Source organism: Corythoichthys intestinalis, chromosome 9 (assembly GCF_030265065.1).
Source record: "Corythoichthys intestinalis isolate RoL2023-P3 chromosome 9, ASM3026506v1, whole genome shotgun sequence".
Lineage (NCBI taxonomy): Eukaryota > Metazoa > Chordata > Actinopteri > Syngnathiformes > Syngnathidae > Corythoichthys > Corythoichthys intestinalis.
The window spans coordinates 27384055-27407893 of record NC_080403.1 but is presented as its reverse complement, the minus strand read 5'-3'; the positions used below and the strand labels follow the sequence as shown (position 1 = coordinate 27407893).

At 38.7% G+C, this 23839-nt stretch overlaps 2 protein-coding genes across 7 annotated transcripts; one reads left to right on the top strand and one right to left on the bottom strand.

The window, feature by feature from the left end:
- Positions 1 to 64: 64 nt before the first annotated feature.
- LOC130921295 (calcium/calmodulin-dependent protein kinase type 1D-like) lies at positions 65 to 6671 on the bottom strand. Its single transcript, XM_057845004.1, has 13 exons — positions 6599 to 6671; positions 5291 to 5402; positions 4273 to 4398; positions 3964 to 4038; positions 3745 to 3883; positions 3497 to 3620; positions 3215 to 3290; positions 2915 to 3027; positions 2684 to 2762; positions 2519 to 2606; positions 756 to 1096; positions 588 to 680; positions 65 to 496 (listed from the first exon to the last, which is right to left on the bottom strand). Exons 2-12 carry the CDS (start codon positions 5374 to 5376, stop codon positions 617 to 619), a joined length of 1311 nt encoding a protein of 436 aa, XP_057700987.1. The 5' UTR covers positions 5377 to 5402; positions 6599 to 6671; the 3' UTR covers positions 65 to 496; positions 588 to 616.
- Positions 6672 to 9973: 3302 nt separating this feature from the next.
- usp48 (ubiquitin specific peptidase 48) lies at positions 9974 to 23753 on the top strand. 6 transcript variants are annotated; one of them, XM_057844991.1, is made up of 28 exons: positions 9974 to 10309; positions 10559 to 10696; positions 11019 to 11139; positions 11745 to 11886; positions 12680 to 12807; positions 12920 to 13044; positions 13174 to 13282; positions 13396 to 13529; positions 15209 to 15294; positions 15475 to 15654; positions 15790 to 15927; positions 16062 to 16211; positions 16362 to 16562; positions 16639 to 16750; positions 17027 to 17169; positions 17495 to 17569; positions 17659 to 17783; positions 18112 to 18234; positions 18302 to 18363; positions 18532 to 18642; positions 21011 to 21141; positions 21573 to 21679; positions 21766 to 21873; positions 22349 to 22528; positions 22717 to 22842; positions 22974 to 23022; positions 23109 to 23135; positions 23213 to 23753. In XM_057844991.1, the coding sequence occupies exons 2-28, from the start codon at positions 10563 to 10565 to the stop codon at positions 23233 to 23235; spliced, it is 3150 nt and encodes a 1049-aa protein (XP_057700974.1). In that variant the 5' UTR covers positions 9974 to 10309; positions 10559 to 10562; the 3' UTR covers positions 23236 to 23753. The 6 variants fall into 6 exon arrangements, with proteins under 6 accessions (XP_057700974.1, XP_057700973.1, XP_057700972.1 ...); XM_057844990.1 differs by having other exon boundaries at positions 10512 to 10696; XM_057844989.1 differs by having other exon boundaries at positions 9974 to 10482.
- The last annotated feature ends 86 nt before the right edge of the window (positions 23754 to 23839 follow it).

Below are 23839 nucleotides of genomic sequence, written 5' to 3'. Positions count from 1 at the left end.
AACACAGTATGACAAGAAAAAACAACAACAGACTAGTCTAAATTTATTGACAAAATTAATCAGTTCAAAAAATGTATTTCACTACATTTGTAATTATTTAGAGAATGGTATACCATTTTGTGGCACTTGACAAATTTATTTACATACATACACATTCCAAACAACAAAAAAAGACAACTAATGATTCATAATAGTCACTGTGCACAACTGACTCTCAAAATTGGAATTTCTATGTGCAACCTGTTTTGCCATCAAATGATGTACAATTTCAGAAAAAAAACAATGTACACAGCAAAAAACTCATGAGCTCCAAATTAACATGACAATAGATGCCATCTACGAAGGAAGAAAAAGCAAAGTGCAATATAGTGTTTTACAGTTAACCTGAGTCTGTCAATCAATGGAAAATAATTTTCTCAGCTCGGAGGGCAGAAATGCTGAGCAGGAGACATGTTGATATCTTTAAACCAGGAAGAATGCCACTTTGTGTTGTCAACTGAAAAATCAACATTTTGGGGATTTCAGAGCAGGTAACCAGGTTTTAATTTTTGAAAATTAAAAAAAAAGTGAGAAAAGACTTCACTTACATTTGAATTGTCTTGTGTTAGCTATCCAATCACATGACAGAACAAACACCAGACTGAAGTGGTGGGTCCTTCCTCTTAGCCACGGCACCCAGGCTACAACACACACAATTCATCTTTAGAGGCTCGTACTGTATCAAATATTCATGAGTGTCAGAGAGCACTAATGACCTTTTGGTTGACATATAAGAAGTGTTATTTTCCGATGAGTGGACCTCTCTTGGTTCTGCAAGCAGGTAGTTGGGTTCACTATGGTGGCCTCTTAGTGGAGGGCAGAGACTCCTGCTGGGTTCAGAACCACTGCAAGTGAGATGACTGGAAGCATGGAAAGGATTTCCATTTCGGTCCAAGCTATGATCATCATCATCACAGGATTGTAGACAGTCGAGATCAGTCTGAGAGGAGGTCTGGACAATGATGTGGGGCAGTGAAAGAGCAGTGGAACTGTGCTCCCTGGAAGAGTCCTTCAGTTTCTTCATGTGGTAGATGGCGGCACTTGCATTAAAGGCTTGCTGTTGACAAAGAAAGGAGGTAAAAAGAATGTTGTTGTTTTTTTTTGTCATGTAGAGTTGCAAAATGTTGACCAGCTCAGCAACATTTAATTATTTTTCCGAGATGTTTTTCTGAGTTTCTGAATGTTACAACTTAGACGTTGGCAGTTTTACAACTAAGCTGCAAGATGTGAAGCATAAAAAGTGTGAAATCAATATAAGAAAGGTGCAAAATCCACATAAAGGGCAAAAAAACCTTCTACAGTGGTACCTCTACATACGAAGTTAATTCGTTCGAGGACCTTGTTTGTAAGTCGAAATGGTCGTATGTCGAGCAGGATTTTCCCATAAGAATACATTATAATCCCATTAACTCGTTCCATAGCCCAAAAACCTACACTAAATCCTTAATAAATACTGCTGGTACTATTGCAAATGGCAATTACACGTAGCAAAACAAATAAATTATAAATACAAATTGTAATAATGATATAATAATAAAAATAATAATTCCTTTAATAGTGTAACGAATTGGGTTGTAATGTGGCGGACGTTTAGGTTTAGGTTTAGGTTAGGGAGAGTTTACTTTTGCTTTCAATGCTTTCATGAGAACACCGTCGACTTTTGTTGGGTCAGGAGTCGTTTTGTGTTGGATAAGTTCTGAAATAAATGATAAAAACCTGACGAAGCTGGCGATTTCTTTGGCGATGTTACCACAATAATAATTAATAATCTTAACTGGCGAACGGTGGTCGGAGGAGGACCGTGGAGATGTATTGTTGAGCTAGTTCACGGATGCGCACCCCACGCTCATATTTTTCTATAATTTGCATCTTCATTTCAATGGTAAGTATCCATTTTTCCTTGTTGGAACATCTGTATAAACCTTTTTGAAACCTGTGTTGATTTCTCTCACAAAATTTGCCGTGCGTCCCGTCTGCAGTGCTGTGATGTTGTCGTATTTTGAGCATGTCGTCGGATGTAGAAACAAATGGCAAGTCAAATTTTACGTCGGATGTCGAAAAGATCGTGTGTCGAAGCCGTCATATGTCGAGGTACCACTGTATCTAGACCAGGGGTTTTCAACCCAGTCCTCAAGGCACACTGTGGGTCCTGGTTTTTGTTCCAGCCGATCCAGCAGAGACAGTTGAACCAATGAGGCTTCTGCTAAAACAAGCCACACCTGACTGCAATCAACTGATTGCACTTGTAAAACACCAGATTGGGGAAAAAGTGTTGTCATCTTGTTTGGTAAGAATGAAATCCTGCACCCACAGTGTGCCTTAGTGGAATAGGTTGGGAACCCCTGATCTAGACTATTGTTTAGAGCAAATCAAGAAATGAACAAAATCAGAAATGGTTTAAAATGTAACAATAACACATGACGATGATAGTGATTTCACAGTTCAAGTGCAATATTTAGAACCCTACAGTGTTACTAACCTTCCACTTAGATTTGGCAAAGTTCCGCTCCATCTGCTCACAGACAGAATTATAAATGTCCAAATCTTTAGCTGTTTCTCCAGAAATCCTGTAAAATCCAAATAAGTTGTGTGTGTTAATTATTTTGAAATAGTTGTATATGTTTTCTCCATAGGGGGGACTCACCATGGGTGCCGCAGAGCCTGTTCTGTTGTAAATCGTTTCTGGGGATCTTTCTCCATCATATTCCTAATAAAGTCTATCGCTGTGAAAACATTGAATGTATACAGTGTCCCATAAGTTTCAATTCATTAAAATTTAAACCGCCCCCCCTTCACAAAAAATCAACACGGGATTAGAAAAAAAACACCACATATGAATGGAGATGGGGATATTTTTAAGAACATGTTTTTGTACCTGACTCAGAAATGTCATCCCAAAAGGGAGAGTGAAAGGCATAATCAGCTCTCATGATCTTTGAAAAGAGACGTGTCTCATTCTCCTCAAAGAACGGAGGGTATCCACATAGCCTGCAAAAATAGAGACAACATAATCAAAACTTGTAAAGCAAAATTTTGTTATGGAGTAGTGTTTTGATCCTGAAAACAGCAGCTAGTGTCCAGGGGTAACAAGTGCACATATGTCTAAAATACAAAGTTACCAGACAATTATTGTACTAATCATTGCAGAGGTTGGAGTGGGGGAAAAGCTACTTACAAGATGTAAGTAATAACGCCAATGGACCAACAGTCAACTGTTTTGCTGTAGGGTTTTTGGGCCAAAACCTCTGGAGCTATTAAAAAAATAAAAATAAAAAAGGATGAGACATTTTCACATGTGTACATGTAAAGAACAGTGTCCTAATAATTCATCAGCTGGGCAACAGTGATTCATTTATCTGACTGATTTTGGTTAAAAGCAGACCAAATTATCAGTTAAAAAGAGTCAACAATCCTTTCACTTAATTCTGTTGTGTGTAAGCCCCACTTAGTGACTTACCAACATATCCTGGTGTACCACATGCTGTGGACATAACTCCATGTTCCAATGTCTTTGAAAGACCAAAATCGCTGACCATGATCTTTGCATTTTCATCCGCACTATAGTAGAGCAGGTTTTCAGGCTGCTCAGCAAAAAATGTTTTCATGGAACAAAAGGGTAAACATGAGTGAGTACACGGTATTGCGGCTGTATTGTGCAGTAGTTTAGGGGGTAAAATGTGTCATTGTGTCTGGCATGTGTGTTACCTTCAGGTCCCTGTGGACAATACTGTTTTCATGCAGATAGCCGACAGCCTCGAGCACCTGTTTGATCACCATGCTGGCATCCTTCTCTGTGAAAACACCTTTATCTAGAATCCGATCAAACAGCTCCCCACCTGAAACCCTGCACACAAATGAAAAGTATTATTTGTATTTTGCATAAGGAACAAAGGGTCAGAAAAGTAAACCATAAAATCCACTTACAGCTGCATGACCAGGTAATAGTGTGTTCGACTCTCATAAAAATCCTCCAGCCCTACCACATTGTCATGCTTTATCCTGAAATCATACAAAAGACATTTAGAAATTAAAGCAGACCTTAGTAACAAAAGTACAGACATGGATTGTAAACCTTTCTTTAAAAAGGTCACAAAAATGACTTAAAACTGCCAACAGTAATAATAGATTTGGGGTAAGGCATTTTATGTTGTGCATAATTCTCAGGCAATTTTTATTATTGTTATTTTTATTTTTATTTTTTTCGTGAACAGACATACTCAAATGATGTTTTACCTCTTTAAAACATTTATTTCATTTTCCAGGTTGCTGTGAGTGAGGTGCTTTTTTTTCAGGCATTTCAGTGCAAACAATTTCCCAGTTTTCTTTTCCCTCACCATGAAAACTTCAGAAAAGGATCCCCTGGGAAAAAAAAGAAAAAAACAATTGCAATCAAATAAGTTTGAGTCATAAAGTGCATAATAGCCTAACTCCTCACTGAAAGTTTGTCTTTGATAACACCTCACATCTCATTTTTGCACTGCTCCTTCATCTTCCCTGATATATGAGTGAATAACAAAATACAGTAGAGTACACTTTCCCCATATCCTACATATTCAAACTCCTAATCCTATAATGAAGTGGTGCTAGGATGTTCCCACACTGCTCCATTCTGACGTCAGTGATCAGGGCCAGACAAACACACACACACCACACTTATTCACAGCCAGTACATGATAAGAGTACTTTAAGCAGCTTTGAGTCCACAAGACAGTAATGATGTAACAGGCTTATAATTAAGAGAACAAGTATTTCATATAGCTCACTCTACTGCATTTTGTCATTGTTGGGTCAACTTCATATCACAATGTGAGTGTGGCTTTAGTAAGAAAGTATGTGTCACTTTCTTTCACATATGTAGTTTGTACATACACCATCTCATCATATGTACTGCGCTCACTATATTGCATGTAAAAATCAGTAAATTGTTGCATTCTATCAATTCTGTAGAGTTATGGGAGCACACCATTGGACCATCTAACAGTCTTATCAAAATGGGACAGACAGCCTCTGCTAGCGAGTGAAGCTGTGAGTGGATTAACGGACTGTATAAAAGGTTCCATTGATAAAATCAGATCCGCGGAAGGTGAAAAGGGGATTATCCTTAAACCTGTGCCACTCTTAGCCTGGGGTGTCCTCCTTTTGATATTTGGACTAGGTAGTCAGGTTCAATATAAATAGCAGCACTGATACAGTGGCACCCTGTAACCACTTTGACATCTCAAACTTTCTCATTTGAGCATGCGGCACTTACGATCCCATCTTCCCCTTGAAATCAAACACATCCTTGATGTTATTTACAGGTTTCTTCCAACTGCAGACAATCTCCTTCCGCCCCATCTTGGCTCTGACGTTACCGTAGACTCCTGAAACAAATGCGCCACCAATCATTAAAGGGATAATAACTAAATAATAACTGGAATGTTATAAAAAAAAATGTATAAGTGCATGACATACATAAAGTATGATAATGCTTTTGGAAATTAACAACTAATGCATCTGTTACCACTACATAACATAAAGAATTTGTGAAGAGTGAAAATTGTATATGGCCGATGCTCCTTGATTTAGGGAATTTTGTGTCCGTCTTCACTTCGCAGACGTATCTTATCAACAGACTAGGATAATAATTTTGTCAATTATATCATTTTAAAAATGATGTGTACGTAATAGGGGATGTGGTTGATCTATCTCTAATTTTGTCAGAGGGAGAACAATAGAGAATGGGATGGGCCTTCAATGACCTGTTTCACAACCAATGTTCTCTTCGGTCTGCTTATATAAATGGTTGCATGTCCAAATCTGAGGTCAGTCCCAGGTAGGTAAAGCCTTTTTGTTCCTATCAGTTACACAACATTCAAAAACGTAGCGGATTAAAGAGCTAAATAGCAGAGGTTGGTTAATCTTCTGCCATATACTGTATCTGCCCGCCTCTTATCTACGCTGCTCCTCTGTGTGTCTGCTGAGGGGAATGGATTAACACCTGATTCCATGATGGAACTGGGTCGGGGTATAATCTGAACCTCACTTACCTCTGGACATGCAAAGTTCCTTGATAAATGCAACTTTTGAATAACGTAAAAATGTGAAGAAAAGACCAGATTGGAAAATTTTAATTATAAGAATAATACTGCTTACATTATAATTAATGTATTTTATCTTAAAAAATAGTAATAATAGTAATTGAAAAGAAATTTCTACTTCCAAGTATTCTAATCTAAACAATAAAATATGTTGTTGTGTGTGAGGGTTTCAGATAAACATTTTTGTTTTGGTCTTCCAGAAACTAAACACTGACCGATCTCAGTTCAATAATGACTCATTTAAAAGCAACATTGATTTTTCGTACTATAACGCTCCCCATTGAAGTGCTAAGTACACATTTTACACAACAGTTTGAAAAAATGTAGATAGGGCTGTGTACATCTCTCTGTAGCACATTCATCAAATGAGTAACATTCTAAAGTCTTTCTAAAGGTCTAAAATATCTTACCCAATGTGTAATACAGGGCCGAAAAGAGTAAAAAAACTAACATTGCGAAATTTTAAAAATCATTTTTACCTTGTGGTGCGGTGAGAGACAGCAGCGCCGCTGAGGTATCCAAACGGAACCTGACTTTTCCAGGTAGTGTGCAGCTTTTACAAGCTAAGGGGCGGAGCTTCTTTCATTCATAACCCCCTGCACATGTTCCGAGATGTTAAATAACACATAGTAGGCTACTATTGTACGTTTTCAAAAAAGATTAGCTCGTGCAGCAACTGTATAAACATTTTATGGATGTAATAAACGTTTTTGTTTTACATGCTATTTAAAATAGAACAGATATAAAAGGTAAAAGTACAAAAAGTGATAGTCTGGAGAAGAACACAAATATGAAAGACTGAACTGAAGACCAACAGACTTGCATATAATTACAGTTACATTAAGGACGGAGTGAATTTCATTGAAAAGTAATTTAACCATTTCATGCATGAATTATGATTTTATTTTTTTACGTTTACAGGTCCAATCCATTTTGACTGGGAAGGGCAAATGAAAACATTCACACGTCCCAATCAAAATGGATTGGACGTCTAGCGCCGTCAGTAGAACTGAAACATGAGCATGCAAGTTAGATACGATGAAAAAAACAACTTTAGAGTGTTACTTGGGGCCCTAACCAGTGTGAATTTGTGTTTTTATTTCTTTAAATTTAATTAATTTATTATTCATTAACATTGTGTTATTTATAAATGTATTTTTAATAATTTAAAAATAATCTAATAATAATTGCTAGTATTTAGGAGGGTTTGAAGGATCAAAACTAGTCACTTGAACAATAAAGCTTTAAAGGTCTAAAAGCAACAACAGGTAACGTTCCAGTTTTGGTCGATCTTTGCGACGCCGGTGGACAAAAGCGGTAGTGTTTTGCCTTAAGGAAGACTGCATTTTCTATGAGGACCAGCGCACAACTGCATAGTGTCGTAAAATCATGATCTCCTGGTCGCCTGCAGATGGATTAAACAACATTGTTTCTTGCAGCTGTGTGAAGAATGAATTGTAATAAGCAGGGTTGTCACTAATGTGTTAGTGTAATCTGATGAGTAATCTAACGCGTTCATTTTTCCAAATTGGTAATCTGATTAAAGTTACATTCCTTAGTGTCTGTGCGATACTATTTCGTATGTATGTATGTATGTACAATGAAGAATATTGTAGTCATGTTTGAAGAGTATTTTGAATAGAAAATGCTAGAAAGGTTCCCACTACGTGTTCGTTTCCATGGTAATCACTCACACTTACTTCCTGTTTTGGTCTCGAGTCACACGCGCTAAGTGTTTTGGGACTGAGAAGGTGTGTGCAGACACGGTGCAAATTTGAGCTGAGTGCAGCCACCTTTTGAGATGTGCGAGCGAATGTTGATCTGTGTACATCCATGAATAAATGAGTATTTTTCCTTCATTCTGGAGGGTTCCAGTGATAGCTTGGAACCCCTGCATGCGCGGTCATTTTGTAGCTTTGCCATTGCAGCGGGGGGATGGGGGGGAAGTCATCGCTCCAAATTCCATGCAGTTTTTCAGTTATTTGTTAGTTTAAGGGTTCCGAAGTGGCTAAGCTAGCACAAGTCAATGGTGATTGAAATCAACTCCATCGACTAATTAAACCTCCCTGAACTCGAAGATTAAGCCTTACGTGAAAAATTCTGATCTTTCCCTTTAAATTGAATTATCGGAAAGTCAATTACATGCAATGACGTTTTTCTGTTGTCATTCTTATGTTGAGGTGGCAAAGGGAGAAGAAAAACAATAAAATAATAACATAGTAAAAATGAACTGATGTACTTTTAAATTAACTTACATCACAACTCCTCCACCCCACTCCTGCTCTGCTCTCTCGTCTCCGTGAGTCCATCTCTCTCAGCCTTTTCTCGCATCATTCAACCAACATGGTAACGCATAGTAACGCACGCCTTTTCCGCCTCATTAACGGCGTTGCCAAGATGAGAAACGTAATTAGTTAGATTACTCAGTACTGAAAAAAAAATAACGCCGTTATATTCTAACGCCGTTATTAACTCATTCACTCCCAGCCATTTTCACCGGTGCAACCCCCTTCGCTCCCAGCCGTTTTACTGGACTTTGACTGATTTTGCAAGGCCCACAGAAAATTCTGTTCTATTGCTATATAAACAAGGACCCACCAAAAGAAAGATTAGACTCTCTTCTTTCAGCAGGAAAAAAGTTAGTTCAAATCTTTTTCCATTCTTTAGAAATCAGCATTAGAGAAAATAGCTTAGTTGAGCAATTTTCCAATTTCTGATGAAAAAACAGAGAAATTGAGCTTTTTGTGAAAGCATACATTTCAAACATAACTTTAACACAGCTATTTTTTGCTTTAGTTACATCCCAAACATCTGAATAATGTTTTCCTTTTACAAAATAACATAAGCAACAAGACAAATAGAGCTTTTGATAGCAAAGTAACAATTTATTTACACATAACTAACTGAGAGATTATGCTGTTATGGCCGCGACAGCCGGGGGAAACTTTTCCCCCATCGCCGCCTGTCTCTGATCGGCGAGCAGCACGGACTCAACAGCATCGTCCACTGCACTGGTGGTCCCGGTCGTTCTGCTCGGTTGTCCAGCGCCTGGCATCGCGGGCATCCTCCCGGTTGTTCTGCTCGGCTGTCCGCCACCTGGCATCCTGCACATCCATTCTGTTGTCTTCCGCCGGCGCCTTGGCCGTGCAGCCCGGCCGTTCTCTTCCGTTGAATCGGGTTGCGGGTCTTACCAAATGCGCTACTACCCTCCAGTGGCCAGTTTTATTGCTTTAAAATTGATTTTCAGCGTGGTGCTTTGGGGCTAAGTTGAATAAGAACCCAGAGATTTCTCTTGTGAAAAAAAACGTAAAAGACGTATAAATGCGTCTTTGGGACACTGAAACAGTTGAAATAGAACGTATTTATACGTTTTTGGGAGCAAATGAGTTAACAACACTGGTGGCAGGGTTCCTGCTACCCTCCTCAAAGTTAATTTGAGCTGGTGAAAGTGATACAGACCCCCCCAAGATATATAGGAGATGTCATTCAGCTAGTTGTCAGTTGACATATCATCACAAACGTTATGGAAATGTTTTATAAAGGTTGAAAAGTTACCTAGTGTTGATTTAAGTGCCCACTTTTGAATAGCTGTCCACTGAGGTGACCACTGTCCCCGAATAGATTAATAATAATCCTCATCATCATCATGATGGACTTGAATAGAATAAAGACTCTATTTTCATTGTCCACAGTACAACCAGATGTAATTATATGAATCATAAATGGATGATTTTGTAATTTGACGAACGGGCGAGCGGAGGGACTGACAGAAAAACATAGGCGGCAGTAATGCTGCATCGAGCTTGCGTCCAGCCGACATATGGAAAAAGAATTAGACGAAGAAGAACTAGCACCATCTTCCTCAACAGGGCTGTCGCCTACGTCATTTATTGACGTCGGCCGAAATATAGCTTAGTGGTAATTTTTAAATTCAGACACAAGAGCGCTAAATCTGAAATAAAATTCAATAAAATGTGAAATCACACCAACCGATTGGTGACGCAAGGTTCGATAATACTTGCTTTTATCTCAAAACTCGTTAGCGTTTTGGAATACGGAGGGGCAAACAAGGTCGGGTTGGGCTATGCTACATTTTAGCAAGTAGCCAATATTACTCAAAGCAGGGTAGTTGATGCTTAAGGTATCCATTTCATTTGATATTTACTGTGTCACTTTGTCGATGCAACGTGGTGAGTTAAATATTTATGTCAAAGAAAATTAAGCCTCCTCTAGCTGTATAAATTAGCGCCACATCTCTTAACTGCGGCATGCTGCTTCTGAAATAATTAAGACTGAACGCAGGCAATGACCTGCTAGTTTTGTATTTAGCTTGTGTTAGCCGCCTCTGGTAGCATTCATTGAAGTAGGTTGGCCTTTCTCATCACATTGCAGATTGTACGTGCACGCTTTTGATCCGTTTTGGCAACCTTACACTTTAGGACTATGACGCCGCGCTTACAGTTGGAGAAAGCGGCTTGGCGTTGGGTTGAGTCTGTAAAACCTGAAGAAATCAGTCAGGAGCATATAGAGCTAGCATACCGCATCAATCTTCCGGCCTGCAAGAGAGGAACCTGCAGGTAATATAAGAAATGTCAGATTATATTCGATTGTGAGAACAACCAATGCTGATTCTTATCGCACGCTCGTTTGTTTTCTTTGATATAGAAAATCACCCAAATGCTGCGTATCAACTTTATAATCTTTGTATTGGGCACTGCATTGCGACATAACCGTCAAATGACATCAAAAAACATCATGCTAGGAATTTATCCGTTATTGTTTTGTATTTGTGCCCCAATTAGGTTGTGACTTGAAGCATCTTTAAAACTTGTGTGCACATTGTTCATCTGCCACACACTATAGTTATTTACATACGTTTGCTTTGATGCAACTTTTCAGGAGGAACTGCAAAGGCAATCCCAATTGCCTTGTTGGCATTGGTGAACAGACGTGGCTCGGAGAGATTGATGAAAATGCTTTTCACAATATTGATGACCCAAACTCAGAGCGCCGAGATAAGGTACAGTGTTTACTTCCTTCATTCATTCATTCATTCATTTTCCGAGCCGCTGATCCTCAAGAGGATCAAGGGGGTGCTGGAGCCAATCCCAGCTAAATATGGGCAGCAGACAGGGTACACCCTGAATCGGTCGCCAGCTAATCGCAGGGCACAAGGAGACGGAACAACCATTCGCACACACACTCATCCCTACAATATTTACTTTATTCATTCATTCATTTTCCCAGCCACTTATCCCCACGGGGGTCACAGGGGTGCTGGAGTCAATCCCAGCTCACTATGGGCAGCAGGCAGGGTACACCCTGAATTCGTTGCCAGCCAATCGCAGGGCACAAGGGGACGAACAACCATTCATGCACACACTAATATCTAGAGACAATCTCGATTGTCCTATTAGCCTTCCATGCATGTTTTTGGGATGTTGGGGGAAACCGGAGTACCCGGAGAAATCCAACGCAGGCACGGAAGAACACAAAGGAAGGCTGTAGCCCAGGATTGAACCCTTGATCTCAGAACTGTTAGGCAGACGTGCTAACTACTTTGTTTAATTTATAAGATCTGAATTTCTATGCACTGCTCTAAATATCTTTCTGTTGCTCTTACAGAACACGTTTGTTGGTTTGACCAATCTGGGAGCTACGTGTTATGTCAATACCTTTCTCCAAGTGTGGTTCCACAATCTTGAGCTGCGAAGAAGCCTCTATCAATGCTACAATTCCCGTGCACAGGAACATAATACAGAGTCAGGTAAAAGACCAGATATAGTTTGGTCAAAGAATACATTACCGTTTTTAACAAGCACTTTAATGAGTGTGTACAATAGTTGATATATTTATGATTCGTTTATGGTCGAGAACATCGTCACATACTTTTTAAAACCCAAACAAAAAGATTCTAATGGAAATTTGAGTTGTATAATGAAATTATTACTAGAGGTGTGCGAAATTTCCGATATTCTATATATATACATTATTCGCGACTCGGCCGTGGAAGACTCGAGAACGATTAACAAATATCCAAATTCCGATTATTGAAATGTGCCAAGTAAAGCGGAACTGAAACACAGTCAGCACGGATATCGATGGATGGATATCGAACTAGATGCGAAATGACTGACTCAGCAGCGTTAGCACATGTAGAGAAAACTAGATGCAAAATGACACTCGCCGGCGTTGGTATACTCTAATTATTACTAACACAACTAGAGGTTGGAATCTTGGGGCACCTAATGATTCGATTACAATTCAGAGGCTACTATTCGATTATAAATCGATTATTGATGCACCCCCACAGCTATTAGCTGCTTTTAATGTTTCATACATTAGTTACAAAAATTGTACAAAAATCCCCTCAGGCTTCCACTTTATTTGGCATATTTCAATAATCGGAATTTGGATGTTTGTGAATCGTTCTTGAATCTTCCACGGCCGAATCGCGAATAATCTAAGAATCGGAAATTTCACACACCTGTAATTACAACACTTGTGGTGACGTGGTCTGCAGACTTATAGGTTACTGACGAATATTTGATCTGTTTCAGATTATGAACCTCAGTCCATTTGTGAGCATCTGCAGTACTTGTTTGCACTTTTACAAAACAGCAACAGAAAGTACATTGATCCTTCTGGGCTGGTTAAAGCTCTTGGCCTAGACACTGGGCAGCAGCAAGTAAGAGACTAAAACTGTCAACCAATTTCCTTTATATCACTAGAAAACTATAATGCCCTAGTAATAAAGTCCTCAGTACACAAAGTATTAAAGGCAACCTTTTATCTCTCAGGATGCCCAGGAGTTTTCAAAGCTCTTCTTGTCCTTGTTGGAAGACACATTGTCCAAGCAGAAAAGCCTCACTCTGCAAAATGTTATTCAGCAGCAATTCTGTGGACAGTTCTCATATGTAACTGTGTAAGCAAAGCAACTTCCCATTTGTCAGCATATGTTTTAAGATGCATCACCTTAGCGTACAGTTTCTCCTGTAGGACAGCAAAAATGCAATTATTCATACAGGTTTGCAGTGACTCTCTTGTTTTCCAGCTGTAACCAATGTGGGCGATCATCTGCACGGCCCTCCAGATTCTACGAATTGGAATTAAACATTCAGGGCCACAAAAATCTTACTGACTGTGTTACAGAGTTTCTAAAGGTAGGCGTAAGTGAGAGTAGTAGGAAAAGTAGAAACTTGTGTGTTTTTTATTTGAACGTCAATTTTTGAGGGGCCACTGAAATCAGAAATGAACTCTGCTAATCAATGTTCAGGAAGAAAAACTGGATGGAGACAACCGTTACCTCTGTGAAAACTGTCAAAGCAAACAGAACGCTACCCGGAGAATAAGACTGCACAGTCTCCCTCCGACCCTCAACCTGCAACTCATGCGCTTTGTCTTTGACAGGTTTGTAATAGATAAAACCCACTAATAATATTGGAGATGATTAGCATAAAACAATCTCTATACAACGCCTGGCAAAAAATATGGAATCACCAGTCTCTGAGGGTGTTCATGCAGTTGATAAATTTTGTAGGGGAAAAAAGCAGACCACAGACATGACACAAAACTAAAGTCATTTTGAATGTCAACTCTCTGGCTTTAAGAAACACTAAAAAAGATCAAGGAAAAATATTAGTATGTAACAGTTACTGTACTTTTTTAGATAAAACATAGCAAAAACATGGAATGACTCAATTCCGTGGAAAAAAAATATGGGATCATGAAAAAATAACCACAGAAAAGAAACCTAACACACCACTAGTCCATTGTAGCACCACTTCAGGCTTTTGTAACAGCTCACAGTTTCAGAGGCATGGACTTCCAGTGACAAACATTTCTCTTCATCAATCTGGCTCCAACTTTCTCTAATTACTTTTGCTGGATCAGTTTTGCAAGGAAGAGCCTTGTCATGGGCCATTTTTTTCTACTTACACAACTGATTTTCAATTGGATTGAGATCTGGACTATTTATAGTCTATTACATTGATCTTATGTGTTTTTCTTGCTTTCAGTTTTTGCTCTATGGCAAGATGCATTGTCATCCTGAAAAATGATTTCATCATCCCCAAACACCCCTTCAATTGATAGCATAAAAAAAGTGTCCAAATTATCAAAGTAAACTTGTGCATTTATTGAAGATGTGATGATAGGCGTCTTCTCAGTGCCTTTGCCTGACATGCAACCCCATATCATCAATGGCTGTCAAAATTTGCATATTTTCTCCAGGTTTTCAGCAAATTCACTGGAATGGCACCAAACAAAAATTCCAGCATCATCACCTGTGCCAATGCAGATTCACGATTCATCATTGAAAATTACTTTGATCCAATCATCCACGGTCCACGATTGCTTTTTCTCAGTTCATTGTAATCTTGTTTTTTTTCTCTTTAGGTGTTAATTATTGCTTTTGTTTAGCTTTCCTGTATTTAAATTCCATTCCCCTTAGGCCGTTTCTTACAGTTCAGTCACAGACATTGACTCCAATTTCCACCCATTGGTTCCCCATTTGTTTGTTGTGCTTTTTTTTTTTCAAGACATTTTGCTTTTTGCATATTGTTTTCTGTCTTGATTTTTTAATGTCTTCCATGGTCTACCAGTAGGCTTGCATTTCACAACCTTCCAATGTTATTTGTAGTTGATCAAGATTTCAGATTTTAGAGACAGCTGACTGAGAAACAACATATTATCTTTTGCGACACTGCTTGATGATTTACGTAGTTTAATAAGCATGTCTTTTGTTTCAATTGACATCTCTTGCGTTGGAGCCATGATTCATGTCATCCATTCAGGGTGATTCCATATTTGGTTCCTCAAAATTGAGTTATTCCATAATTTTTTCATTCAGCTTGGTCTAAAAAGGTAACTTACCGCCTACCGCAGCTTTTTCTCTTGATTTCTTTTTGCGTTTCTTAAGGCTGGAAATTTCAAATGACTAATTTTGTGTCATGTCTGCGATCTGTTTTTTTCCTACAAAATGAAACAACTGTTTGAACATCCTCCGAGACTGGTGATTCCATAATTTTTTGCCAGGGGTTGTATGTTGGTTACCTGATTAGTGACAGCTTTCATGATGTAATCTGCAGACAAACGGGCCACAAGAAGAAACTCAACACTTACATCAGTTTCCCTGAGCAACTAGATATGGCACCATTTTTTGAAGTAACGAAAGGTATTACCAATTTTTTATTTCACATACAGTACTTTGATATCTCTGATGAAGCGGTAGAAGATGAATGGATGGTCTTTCAAATATTTGTAAAATCGTTTTTTTTTTTTAAACAGATTTTGTGTGTGTCCATTTTCCTAATACTACTGAACCAAAATGTGTGTGTTCTGATTGGTTTGCTAGATAAGAAGTGCGTGTACGAACTGAGTGCAGTGCTGATTCATCGTGGCGTCAGTGCTTACTCGGGACACTATATTGCCCATGTGAAAGACGCTCGTACCAGTGACTGGTACAAATTCAATGATGAAGAAATTGAAAAGATGGAAGGCAAGAAGTTGCAGTTGGGTACGGAAGATGATTTTGGTAAGCAGTACTACAGTAGGATACTGCACAGAAGCTCCCGACCAACAGCCTAATTTAATTGTGTGGTTGAAGAATTATCAGTCCTAATGCACTGTATTTACTTCATCCTTCATCTCTTTTGTGGGGGATCCTCAGCTGAAACAGTGAAGTCTCAGACACGAAAGCCCAAGTGCAGCAAAGGTTACCACTGCTCCAGAAATGCCTACATGTTGGTGTACAAGATCCAGGAAGAGGAGACCATAGATCCCTCTAAGACCACAGTTCAAGTGCCTGGTGAGTAGATTCTGAATTCTTCATTTACATTAAGGAATGTAAAACGAAAACAGAAGCCTGCTTAAACTTGAAGTCAACTTTCTTGTCTATTTTTGTTTGTTTGTTTTTTTCAAACAACTTTCCTGAATTTCAAGAATTCCTTCAGCGACTGGTGGACCAAGACAACCATAAGTTTGAAGAGTGGTGCAGTGAAATGTCGGACATGAGGAAACAGAGTGTCGACAAGGGCAAAGCAAAGCATGAGGAAGTGAAGGAGCTGTATGAGCTCTTACCTGCACGAGACGGTAAGCGGTGTAATTAACAAGCATCATTTGTTATTGAGAGAAAGGGAGGAAAGAGGGTGAGGTTTCTACTGGTTGGTGACCACCATTTGAGGAAAATTCAGCCACAGAAATTAAAAGGTAACATGTTTATTTTTGCTTCCTTGCCATCAGGGGAGCCTTACGAGTTTATACCACTAGATTGGTTGAAGAAGTGGTTGGATGACTCAACTGCCATAAAGAAAATTGATAGCACACACTTCCTGTGTTCTCACGGCAAGCTGCATCCAGACAAGGTGGGCGATGTCAAGAGGATTTCTCAGCCGGCTGGGCAGGTCCTATACGAGCGCTATGGTGGGGGGCCAAGGCTGGATGGTATGAAAGAGTAAGACGTGCTGGTTGTATGTTGGAAAAGAACATCAACACATATTGCATTCTCCTTAAACCCCAGGCTCTACTCTGTGTCGAGAGTGTGTGGGACAGCGATGCAGGGTGCTACGTCTTAAGAATCAACTAAATGAAGACCACAAGGAAGTCTCTAATCTAGTCAAACGTACTGTCAGGTGATTATGTAATGGATGAAGTTGTAATTTAGGATTATTATTTATATTGTTTCATTTTGTTGTCTGTTTTCAACTGTTTTTTTTTTTTTTTTATTGTTACATCAACATTCTGTCGGCCTATTCTTTTTCATTCCAACTTGGAAACAATTAACTGATAGTAGAAATAATGTTTTTGATCATTGGGCAACTAAAAGTTTACATTTTTTTCTTGAATAGTTCTCCCCTTTTTAATTCTAATATATATTTTTCTCACTCGTGCGTTTTTTTCTCTCTCAGCGATGAAGGTTACTGGGTAGGCAAGGCATCTCTGCGCAGTTGGAGACAGCTGGCTTTGAAACAGTTGGAGAAGGATGAACATGAAAGTAAACCAAGCAATGGCGAGAGCAACGGGAAGGGAGAACATGCTGACAACAACCAAGGTAGGAACAGTGGTGCTTCTAACTGAAAAAGAGAGAACCTGTTTTGACCTGATGGAGCTGACTTCATTCTATGAAATATTCATGTTACATGAGAAACGGAAATCTGTGAAGTAATGACCATATATATTTACATTCATATCTAATTTGAAGCTTCCTAATGCATTATACCAATACAAAATAAATATGTTAAATGCAAGTTTCGATCTGTAGTATCTGTGACAGCATCAGTTGTGGCTATTACAGCGTAGAATGTGCAGGAAATTACATTAACAAGTAATGTTTTATTATGTTGCGGTGAGTGTCCATTTTGATTGTCTGCTTAAAGAATGCAACCCAGAGCTTTCAGAAGGTAATGAGGAAGAGATGAAGACTTTCAACGAGGACATTGTCTGCACGCACGGTACGTTGTTATCTATTTTATATAATATACATGTACAAACGCCCGTTCTGATGTAGGTTAATAAATGGAAATGGTTGTTGCTACATCAGGCGGTTTGAGTATTCTGGACACCGAACGCAAGCTGGTATCTTCTGAAGTTTGGACCAAACTTAGAGCATACTTCCCAGAAGCCCTAGAATTTACCCAAGACCAAAGTCCCTGTACGCATTGTCAGGTAAGTAGACAAAATTTATATTACTGAGCCTCTTTTTTTTCATTTGTTTTATTTATTGTTACCTTTTAAAAATGCCTTTCATTTTCTTTATACTAGGAATTTGTGGTTATATGATCAAAACTACTGACAGTGATAAATTTCAGGTTGACTACAGTGATCTGCCATAAACATTTACTAGGATCAAAAAATTGTAGAAACAGGTGTGGCAAAAGCCATTCAATTAAATAAAATGGCTGCATGTGGTTAATCTGTCACAAAGTTGTGAAGCATAATCCATCCGTCACAAAGTTGTGAAGCATAATCCCAAATTTGTATCCTTGTGTGTCAGACATTAGAACAGGAAGAAAAGGACAATGAGGCCGTGAGTAAGATGATGGCTCTGGACCAGAAAAACCAGCTACTCAATCTTTTCCATGAGAAGAACCGGCCAACCCTCACCAAGTGGCCTCAGGTATCATCAACAGTGGTAGACTGCCGGACATGATTATGTAATAAATGCTTTCTGATTTGCACTCTAGGACACAGATTTACTTTACGTTGTCCCTCTGTTTTTTGTGGATGAGTGGAGAAAATTCATCAGGTATGCTTTCTGTGTACCCACCACACTCATACTGTACTATATACTGTATTCCCGTGCTGTAATACTGTATTACATTTACTTTCATTGTCTACACGTAATTGTCAGTGGAAACTGGACCTTAATAATTTGTTCATATGGAATATTGGTTTCTGTTTTTATTTTTTACAGAAGACCCACTAAATCTTCTCCAGTGTCTAGTGTGGGCAACAGCCTCCTGGTTTGTCCTCATGGAGGCTTCATGTTTACATACGATTCCCTCATTAATGGAGACACACAACAGTGAGTGCTGCTAATTTCATAACTATAGTATGACTTTAATCTCACTCTGTTATAAAGCAAACAGCTTCAGTTAAAGTGTGCATTTACATCTGCAGTGGAATCGCTTTGTTTTTGTAGAGCAAATTATTTCCCTTCATTTCAGTTTTCAATACTTATTGTGTTTTGTACTGAGCTGACCTGCATATGCAGATTTTGGTCAGTGAAAATGCTAAATGCAGCCTGGCCTCTAGGGGGTGCCACAAAATCAGTAGAAAACATTCAAAAGTTTTAATAGACCCTACCCACCGACGTCACAAAACCACGTGCTCGCTGTGTGGTTCCGCCCACTTGTCCGTCATTTTGTCTCTGTATTAGCATTGTTTTCAATTGATCGAGGAATTTAAATTGCATTTCATGGAAGACCCGGTGTTTTCTGATGCCGTAAACTCACTGGATGTGTTGCATAAAAGGCGTTATGTGGAAAAGCTTCGTTCTATACAGTCGCCAGATCCATATTTGATGCCCAAATCGATGTTTTTCGACCCACTGTCTTCGCCCTGTCTGCCTGACATCTGCTACGCTGATATTTACAATTATCTTGTCCACACAAAATCAGCCTATTCCCACGAAAATTTGAAAAACTTCAAGAGCTTGGAGGCTTATAAATATTTCGTTGCTGGTTGGGTGAAACAGGTCCTCGTTCGGCAGGAATCTATCTTGTGCTTGGAAAGGTGAGTTACGAAATTTTCAATTCAAAATCTTTTGTTATTGCTAACATCCACTGTCAAGTCTAAAGTATTTCATGTCGTTTGTCAATGGAGTTAAGGCTTTTAATGTTTATATGGTTTAGCGATAGCACTCTCACTACATACATACGTGTATGTTGTCGGCGATTAGCCTAGCAATGATCTTAATTGTGGTTATTTGTCAGCCCCGTAGACGAGGCCAGTTTCTTTCACTTGGTACCAGCTAAATATTATTCAAAAAATAACGATGGTGGAAGAAAGGGAAGTCACAAACATCTTGAATTTGAAACTATGTCGTACTACGTCGTATGTTGTCGGCGATTAGCCTCGCAATGATCTTAATTGTGGTTATTTGTCAGCTCCGTAGACGAGGCCAGTTTCTTTCACTTGGTACCAGCTAAATATTATTCAAAAAATAACGATGGTGGAAGAAAGGGAAGTCACAAACATCTTGAATTTGAAACTATGTCGTACTACGTCGTATGTTGTCGGCGATTAGCCTTGCAATGATCTTAATTGTGGTTATTTGTCAGCCCAAAACCCTCTAAGTATATCTTAAATGCATCTTACCGGATATAAAATGACTACTACATAGTCTGTGGTGATTTTTTGGTGCCCAGTTTTCACGTCGAATTGCAGCCGTCCATTTCGCTCTCCTCTTTGGATCCCTCAGAATACGGTAAAACTTCAAGTCTCTCCTTCCATCTTCTCTGTTAGTGCAACCAACAGCCACACACGCCTTCACCATTTTGATTATTAATGTTAAGGAGCAGAAAAACACGCCGTAAATAGGAGAAATGTACGTAGCCGTAACAGGTTAACACTATGTTTTGACGGACAAGTGGGCGGTACCATTCAGGAGAGCGGAGCTGTGACGTCACGTGGGTAGGGTCTATAGCTACAGGTAGTCCCCGGGTTAGAACTATCCAAAAACATGTATCATATGTCATATTAATAAAGTAAAAAATAAGGTTGCGACAAAATGGTGGACAAGATACTGTTACGAAACAAAAAAAAAAAAAAAAAAAACTGGAGACAAAATGGTGGACGAGACTCCGGCACCGTTAAGTCAAAATCATGTAATTCGGGTACGTCATAACCTGGGGACTACCTGTATTGGACATAGACACAGTCCCATTCATGATGAATAAGGAGGTGCAATGTATGCTCTTCACACATTTTTGTGCAGTCACTGATTTATAAAAGGAAATTTGCTGCTAATTAACATAAATGGCTAGCGCACACTTCTCTCCAGAACCGGTCCCCTGATTTCTTAAAGGGAAAACAAAAGTGTAGACGAGGTGAAAAACAACTCCCAAATAAGCTCTGTGGGCAAGGGTGGCACAGTGGAATTGCAAAATTCAACAAAAAGCACAAGACAAAATCAGTAAACAGGGCAAGTAAGACAGGGAGGGAGAAAGAGAAGCGTCTGCCTTTTTTGAGAGCCAAAAAGAGCAAAATCCTATATACGTAGTTTGACTCTTTGTAAGTACACACATAATTTTCAAATAAAGGAAAACATAAATTGAAATTTGAATGGTTCCAAAAAACATTGGAGTCAAGATTTGTAAAGAGATTGCATAATGAATGAACATGAATAACTTTTATGTGGGTTCATACAGTGTTTATATTTCACTTCACAGCATTGCACTGCTCTGGCCCAGTGAATGGGAGGTAATCCGCAAGCTCTTTATTGTGGACCAGCCCATCTCCATCCACTGCTTACGACAGTCCTCCCCCACAGGTCTCACCACTAGTTACACAACTCAGCCTGGTAAGAGTACCAAACTGGGATAAGGGTTTGATCTGAGAAAAAAAAAAGTTAAAACATTTTTTTTTAGGATTTGGTAATTGACAGAGTAACTACTTTGCATAAATAAATGAACAACAGTAAATATGCTACATTAGATGGAAACCAATTGAAAAACAATAGGAAGGCCGGAATATGTACGTTTTTGCACTGACATGACAAAAGATGAACCTTTATCATTGCTTTGGAAAGGCTAATGATTGATGATGCCAACAGAAAAGCTCATCTGTGAATCTAGCCTTTAAGTTCAATTCCTGAAATACTGCAATTAGTTTCCAAAAAGTGGGCTACCATTTTATAATCAAACTTGAAAGTCACCACTGTTACTGAGGTATAGCTTCTATTTTACCATTGTGGGTTCATAGTTTCCTGCCTATTTGTGCTTATGTATTCAGATCTCTGCTGGGACTGCAGAGAGGGGTTCCTTTTCCAGCAACAGAAAGATCTTAGAGAGTACACCCAAGCCACCATTTACATTCGCAAAATCATTGATGATAAAAGGGTATGGCAAACCCATATGTTTAAATATACACGACTTAATGCACATTAATGCGTAAAAACATGTCATTGGTGTTGTGTTTTGAATAGATGATCAAAGAAGCAGTTCCAGAGCTTACTGCCAGCAGTTCCGAGGCAGAGGAGGAAAAGGAGGAGCAACCGAAGGTAGCTGGTGGGACTGATCCAGACTTCAGCCAGGTAGATCAGCACTAAGCTTTTTTTTTTTTTTTTTTTTTTTTTTTTTTTTTACTGGAGGCAATGGCAATAACAACTCCAGCACCATCACAATATCATTCGATAGGCATATCTGCACTGTTGAAGATAGGAACATGTGCACACATTGTGAATACTTAAGAGATGCAGTCTTCTCTTTATTTTATTTCTAAATAACAATGGTACGGCCTCTTTACTAAATTCAATGGAAACATCTTGGTATTTATACATATAGATACTCTGGCAATGTTGTGGTTTACGAGCGAGGAGTGGAGAATGTGTTGAAACAACATTTTGCCCTACAATACATAGAGCAACAGTTAATAGTGGTGATATTATGTAACCACACCACCATGGTAACTCCCCCCAAATTCTCATCTAGTCATGTCTATTAGACACATTTTCTGTTATTGGTAATAAATATTTAAAATATATGGTGTTATTATTCTTAATTTTTCAGTCCGAAGATGGTGCAAAAAGGCTTAAACTAAGTGATGGGAACGCTGCAGGAGTAACTTCACTAGAAACCAACACAACAAAACTTGGTGGAATCAGGAGAAGCACTCGACACCGGAAACTCAGAGGCGAAAAAGCCCTCATTGTTTCTGCAAATCAGACCCTCAAGGAGCTGAAAATTCAGGTAAGGCCACACAAATCCTTTGATGTAGGGGGGAAAAAAGTATTTGGATGAGATGTAAGAAAAAGCATTTGGTGTTTCTTGAGGTCACAAATTTTAGGATCACAAGTTTAGTTTTATCTGTGTGACAAAACATTTTTCAATTGTAAAGTAGCAAAATCTAAAGTTTATTTGCTGTGCTTACACTTTAGATTATGCATGCCTTTTCTGTGGCGCCATTTGACCAAAACCTCTCCATTGATGGAAAAAACCTGACTGACGATTCAGCGACATTGGGCAGTTTGGGTGTCATCCCAGAAAGTATCATTTCTCTTAAGGTAAGCAGCACACAGCCATTTGTTTGCCCCCCTTTTTCAAGCTATTCCATTGCTCCTTGGTTTCTGCTCCACAAGATTTTTCATAAAATTAAACCACTTTAAAACTGTTTCATGCTACTATGTTACCACAGGCTGATGAGCCAATAGCTGACTTCGCAGCAATGGATGATGTGTATCAAGGTGAATATAATTTCAAAGAGGTATATTCGTGTCAGATCAAAAATAAGATGTTTTGTTAACACTTTTGACTAATTTTTAATTCATAGTGGGAATGCCTGAAGAGGGGTTTAAAGGTAAGTATTTTCCACTTAACGTTCATGTACCAAAGGGCAATATTTTTTGTTGTATTACTTTTTTTTTTTTTTTTTAGGCACTGGACTTCTTGGACATTAAGGACAATCGGAGCTGTAACCATATTTGGCTTGGACAAGAAATGTTTGAGGTTATCAAGTGTCTGTTTATTAAAAAAAAAGTGTTATATTTTTTTCAGTAGCCATTGTTGAATGGCGCCTGATATTTTGTTCCCCTGCATTATAATGGCAAGCTCTCAATTATTGTCTTTGGACTCATGCTGCACTTCCGCCTGACTGCGGTTAAAGATGATTAAGTGGATATGCTGGCCTTTTTGTTTAGTACTGCAATTTTTGTCTTTTGGCATTGTAAATTAAGGAAGAGTATTCAATACTGTGTTCCAAGATGTGGAAAAGTGTATTCTCACTTGAGATTATCCAGGTGTGTGATGTCAAATGCACAAGTATGTAAAAAATATTTCATTTTACCTCAATATGTATAGCAGTTATTTCCTACAGAAATGTTAGCAGTGCGAACCGTATTGGTTGAACGTTTGAAACTGATTGCAAGCAGTGATGTGTACTGTTATTTCTTATTGACATTAAAAGTTATTTTTTAAATGTTTTTCTACTTCATTCACAATTTCACATTTTTTGACATTCATTACAGATTAGGTGCATAGGCTATATTTCCCTAGGATGGAGCA

Bases quoted from the DNA above. Each gene is read 5' to 3' on its own strand.
- usp48 (XM_057844991.1), top strand. From the start codon at position 10,563: ATGACGCCGCGCTTACAGTTGGAGAAAGCGGCTTGGCGTTGGGTTGAG. The intron at 17,784-18,111 runs GTAAGTAGACAA...CTTGTGTGTCAG, and splicing joins GTCCCTGTACGCATTGTCAG to ACATTAGAACAGGAAGAAAA. The intron at 22,529-22,716 runs GTAAGGCCACAC...CTTACACTTTAG, and splicing joins TCAAGGAGCTGAAAATTCAG to ATTATGCATGCCTTTTCTGT.
- LOC130921295 (XM_057845004.1), bottom strand. From the start codon at position 5,376: ATGGGGCGGAAGGAGATTGTCTGCAGTTGGAAGAAACCTGTAAATAAC. The intron at 2,607-2,683 runs GTGAGTCCCCCC...TGGATTTTACAG, and splicing joins CAGGCTCTGCGGCACCCATG to GATTTCTGGAGAAACAGCTA. The intron at 1,097-2,518 runs GTTAGTAACACT...CTTTGTCAACAG, and splicing joins TTGCCAAATCTAAGTGGAAG to CAAGCCTTTAATGCAAGTGC.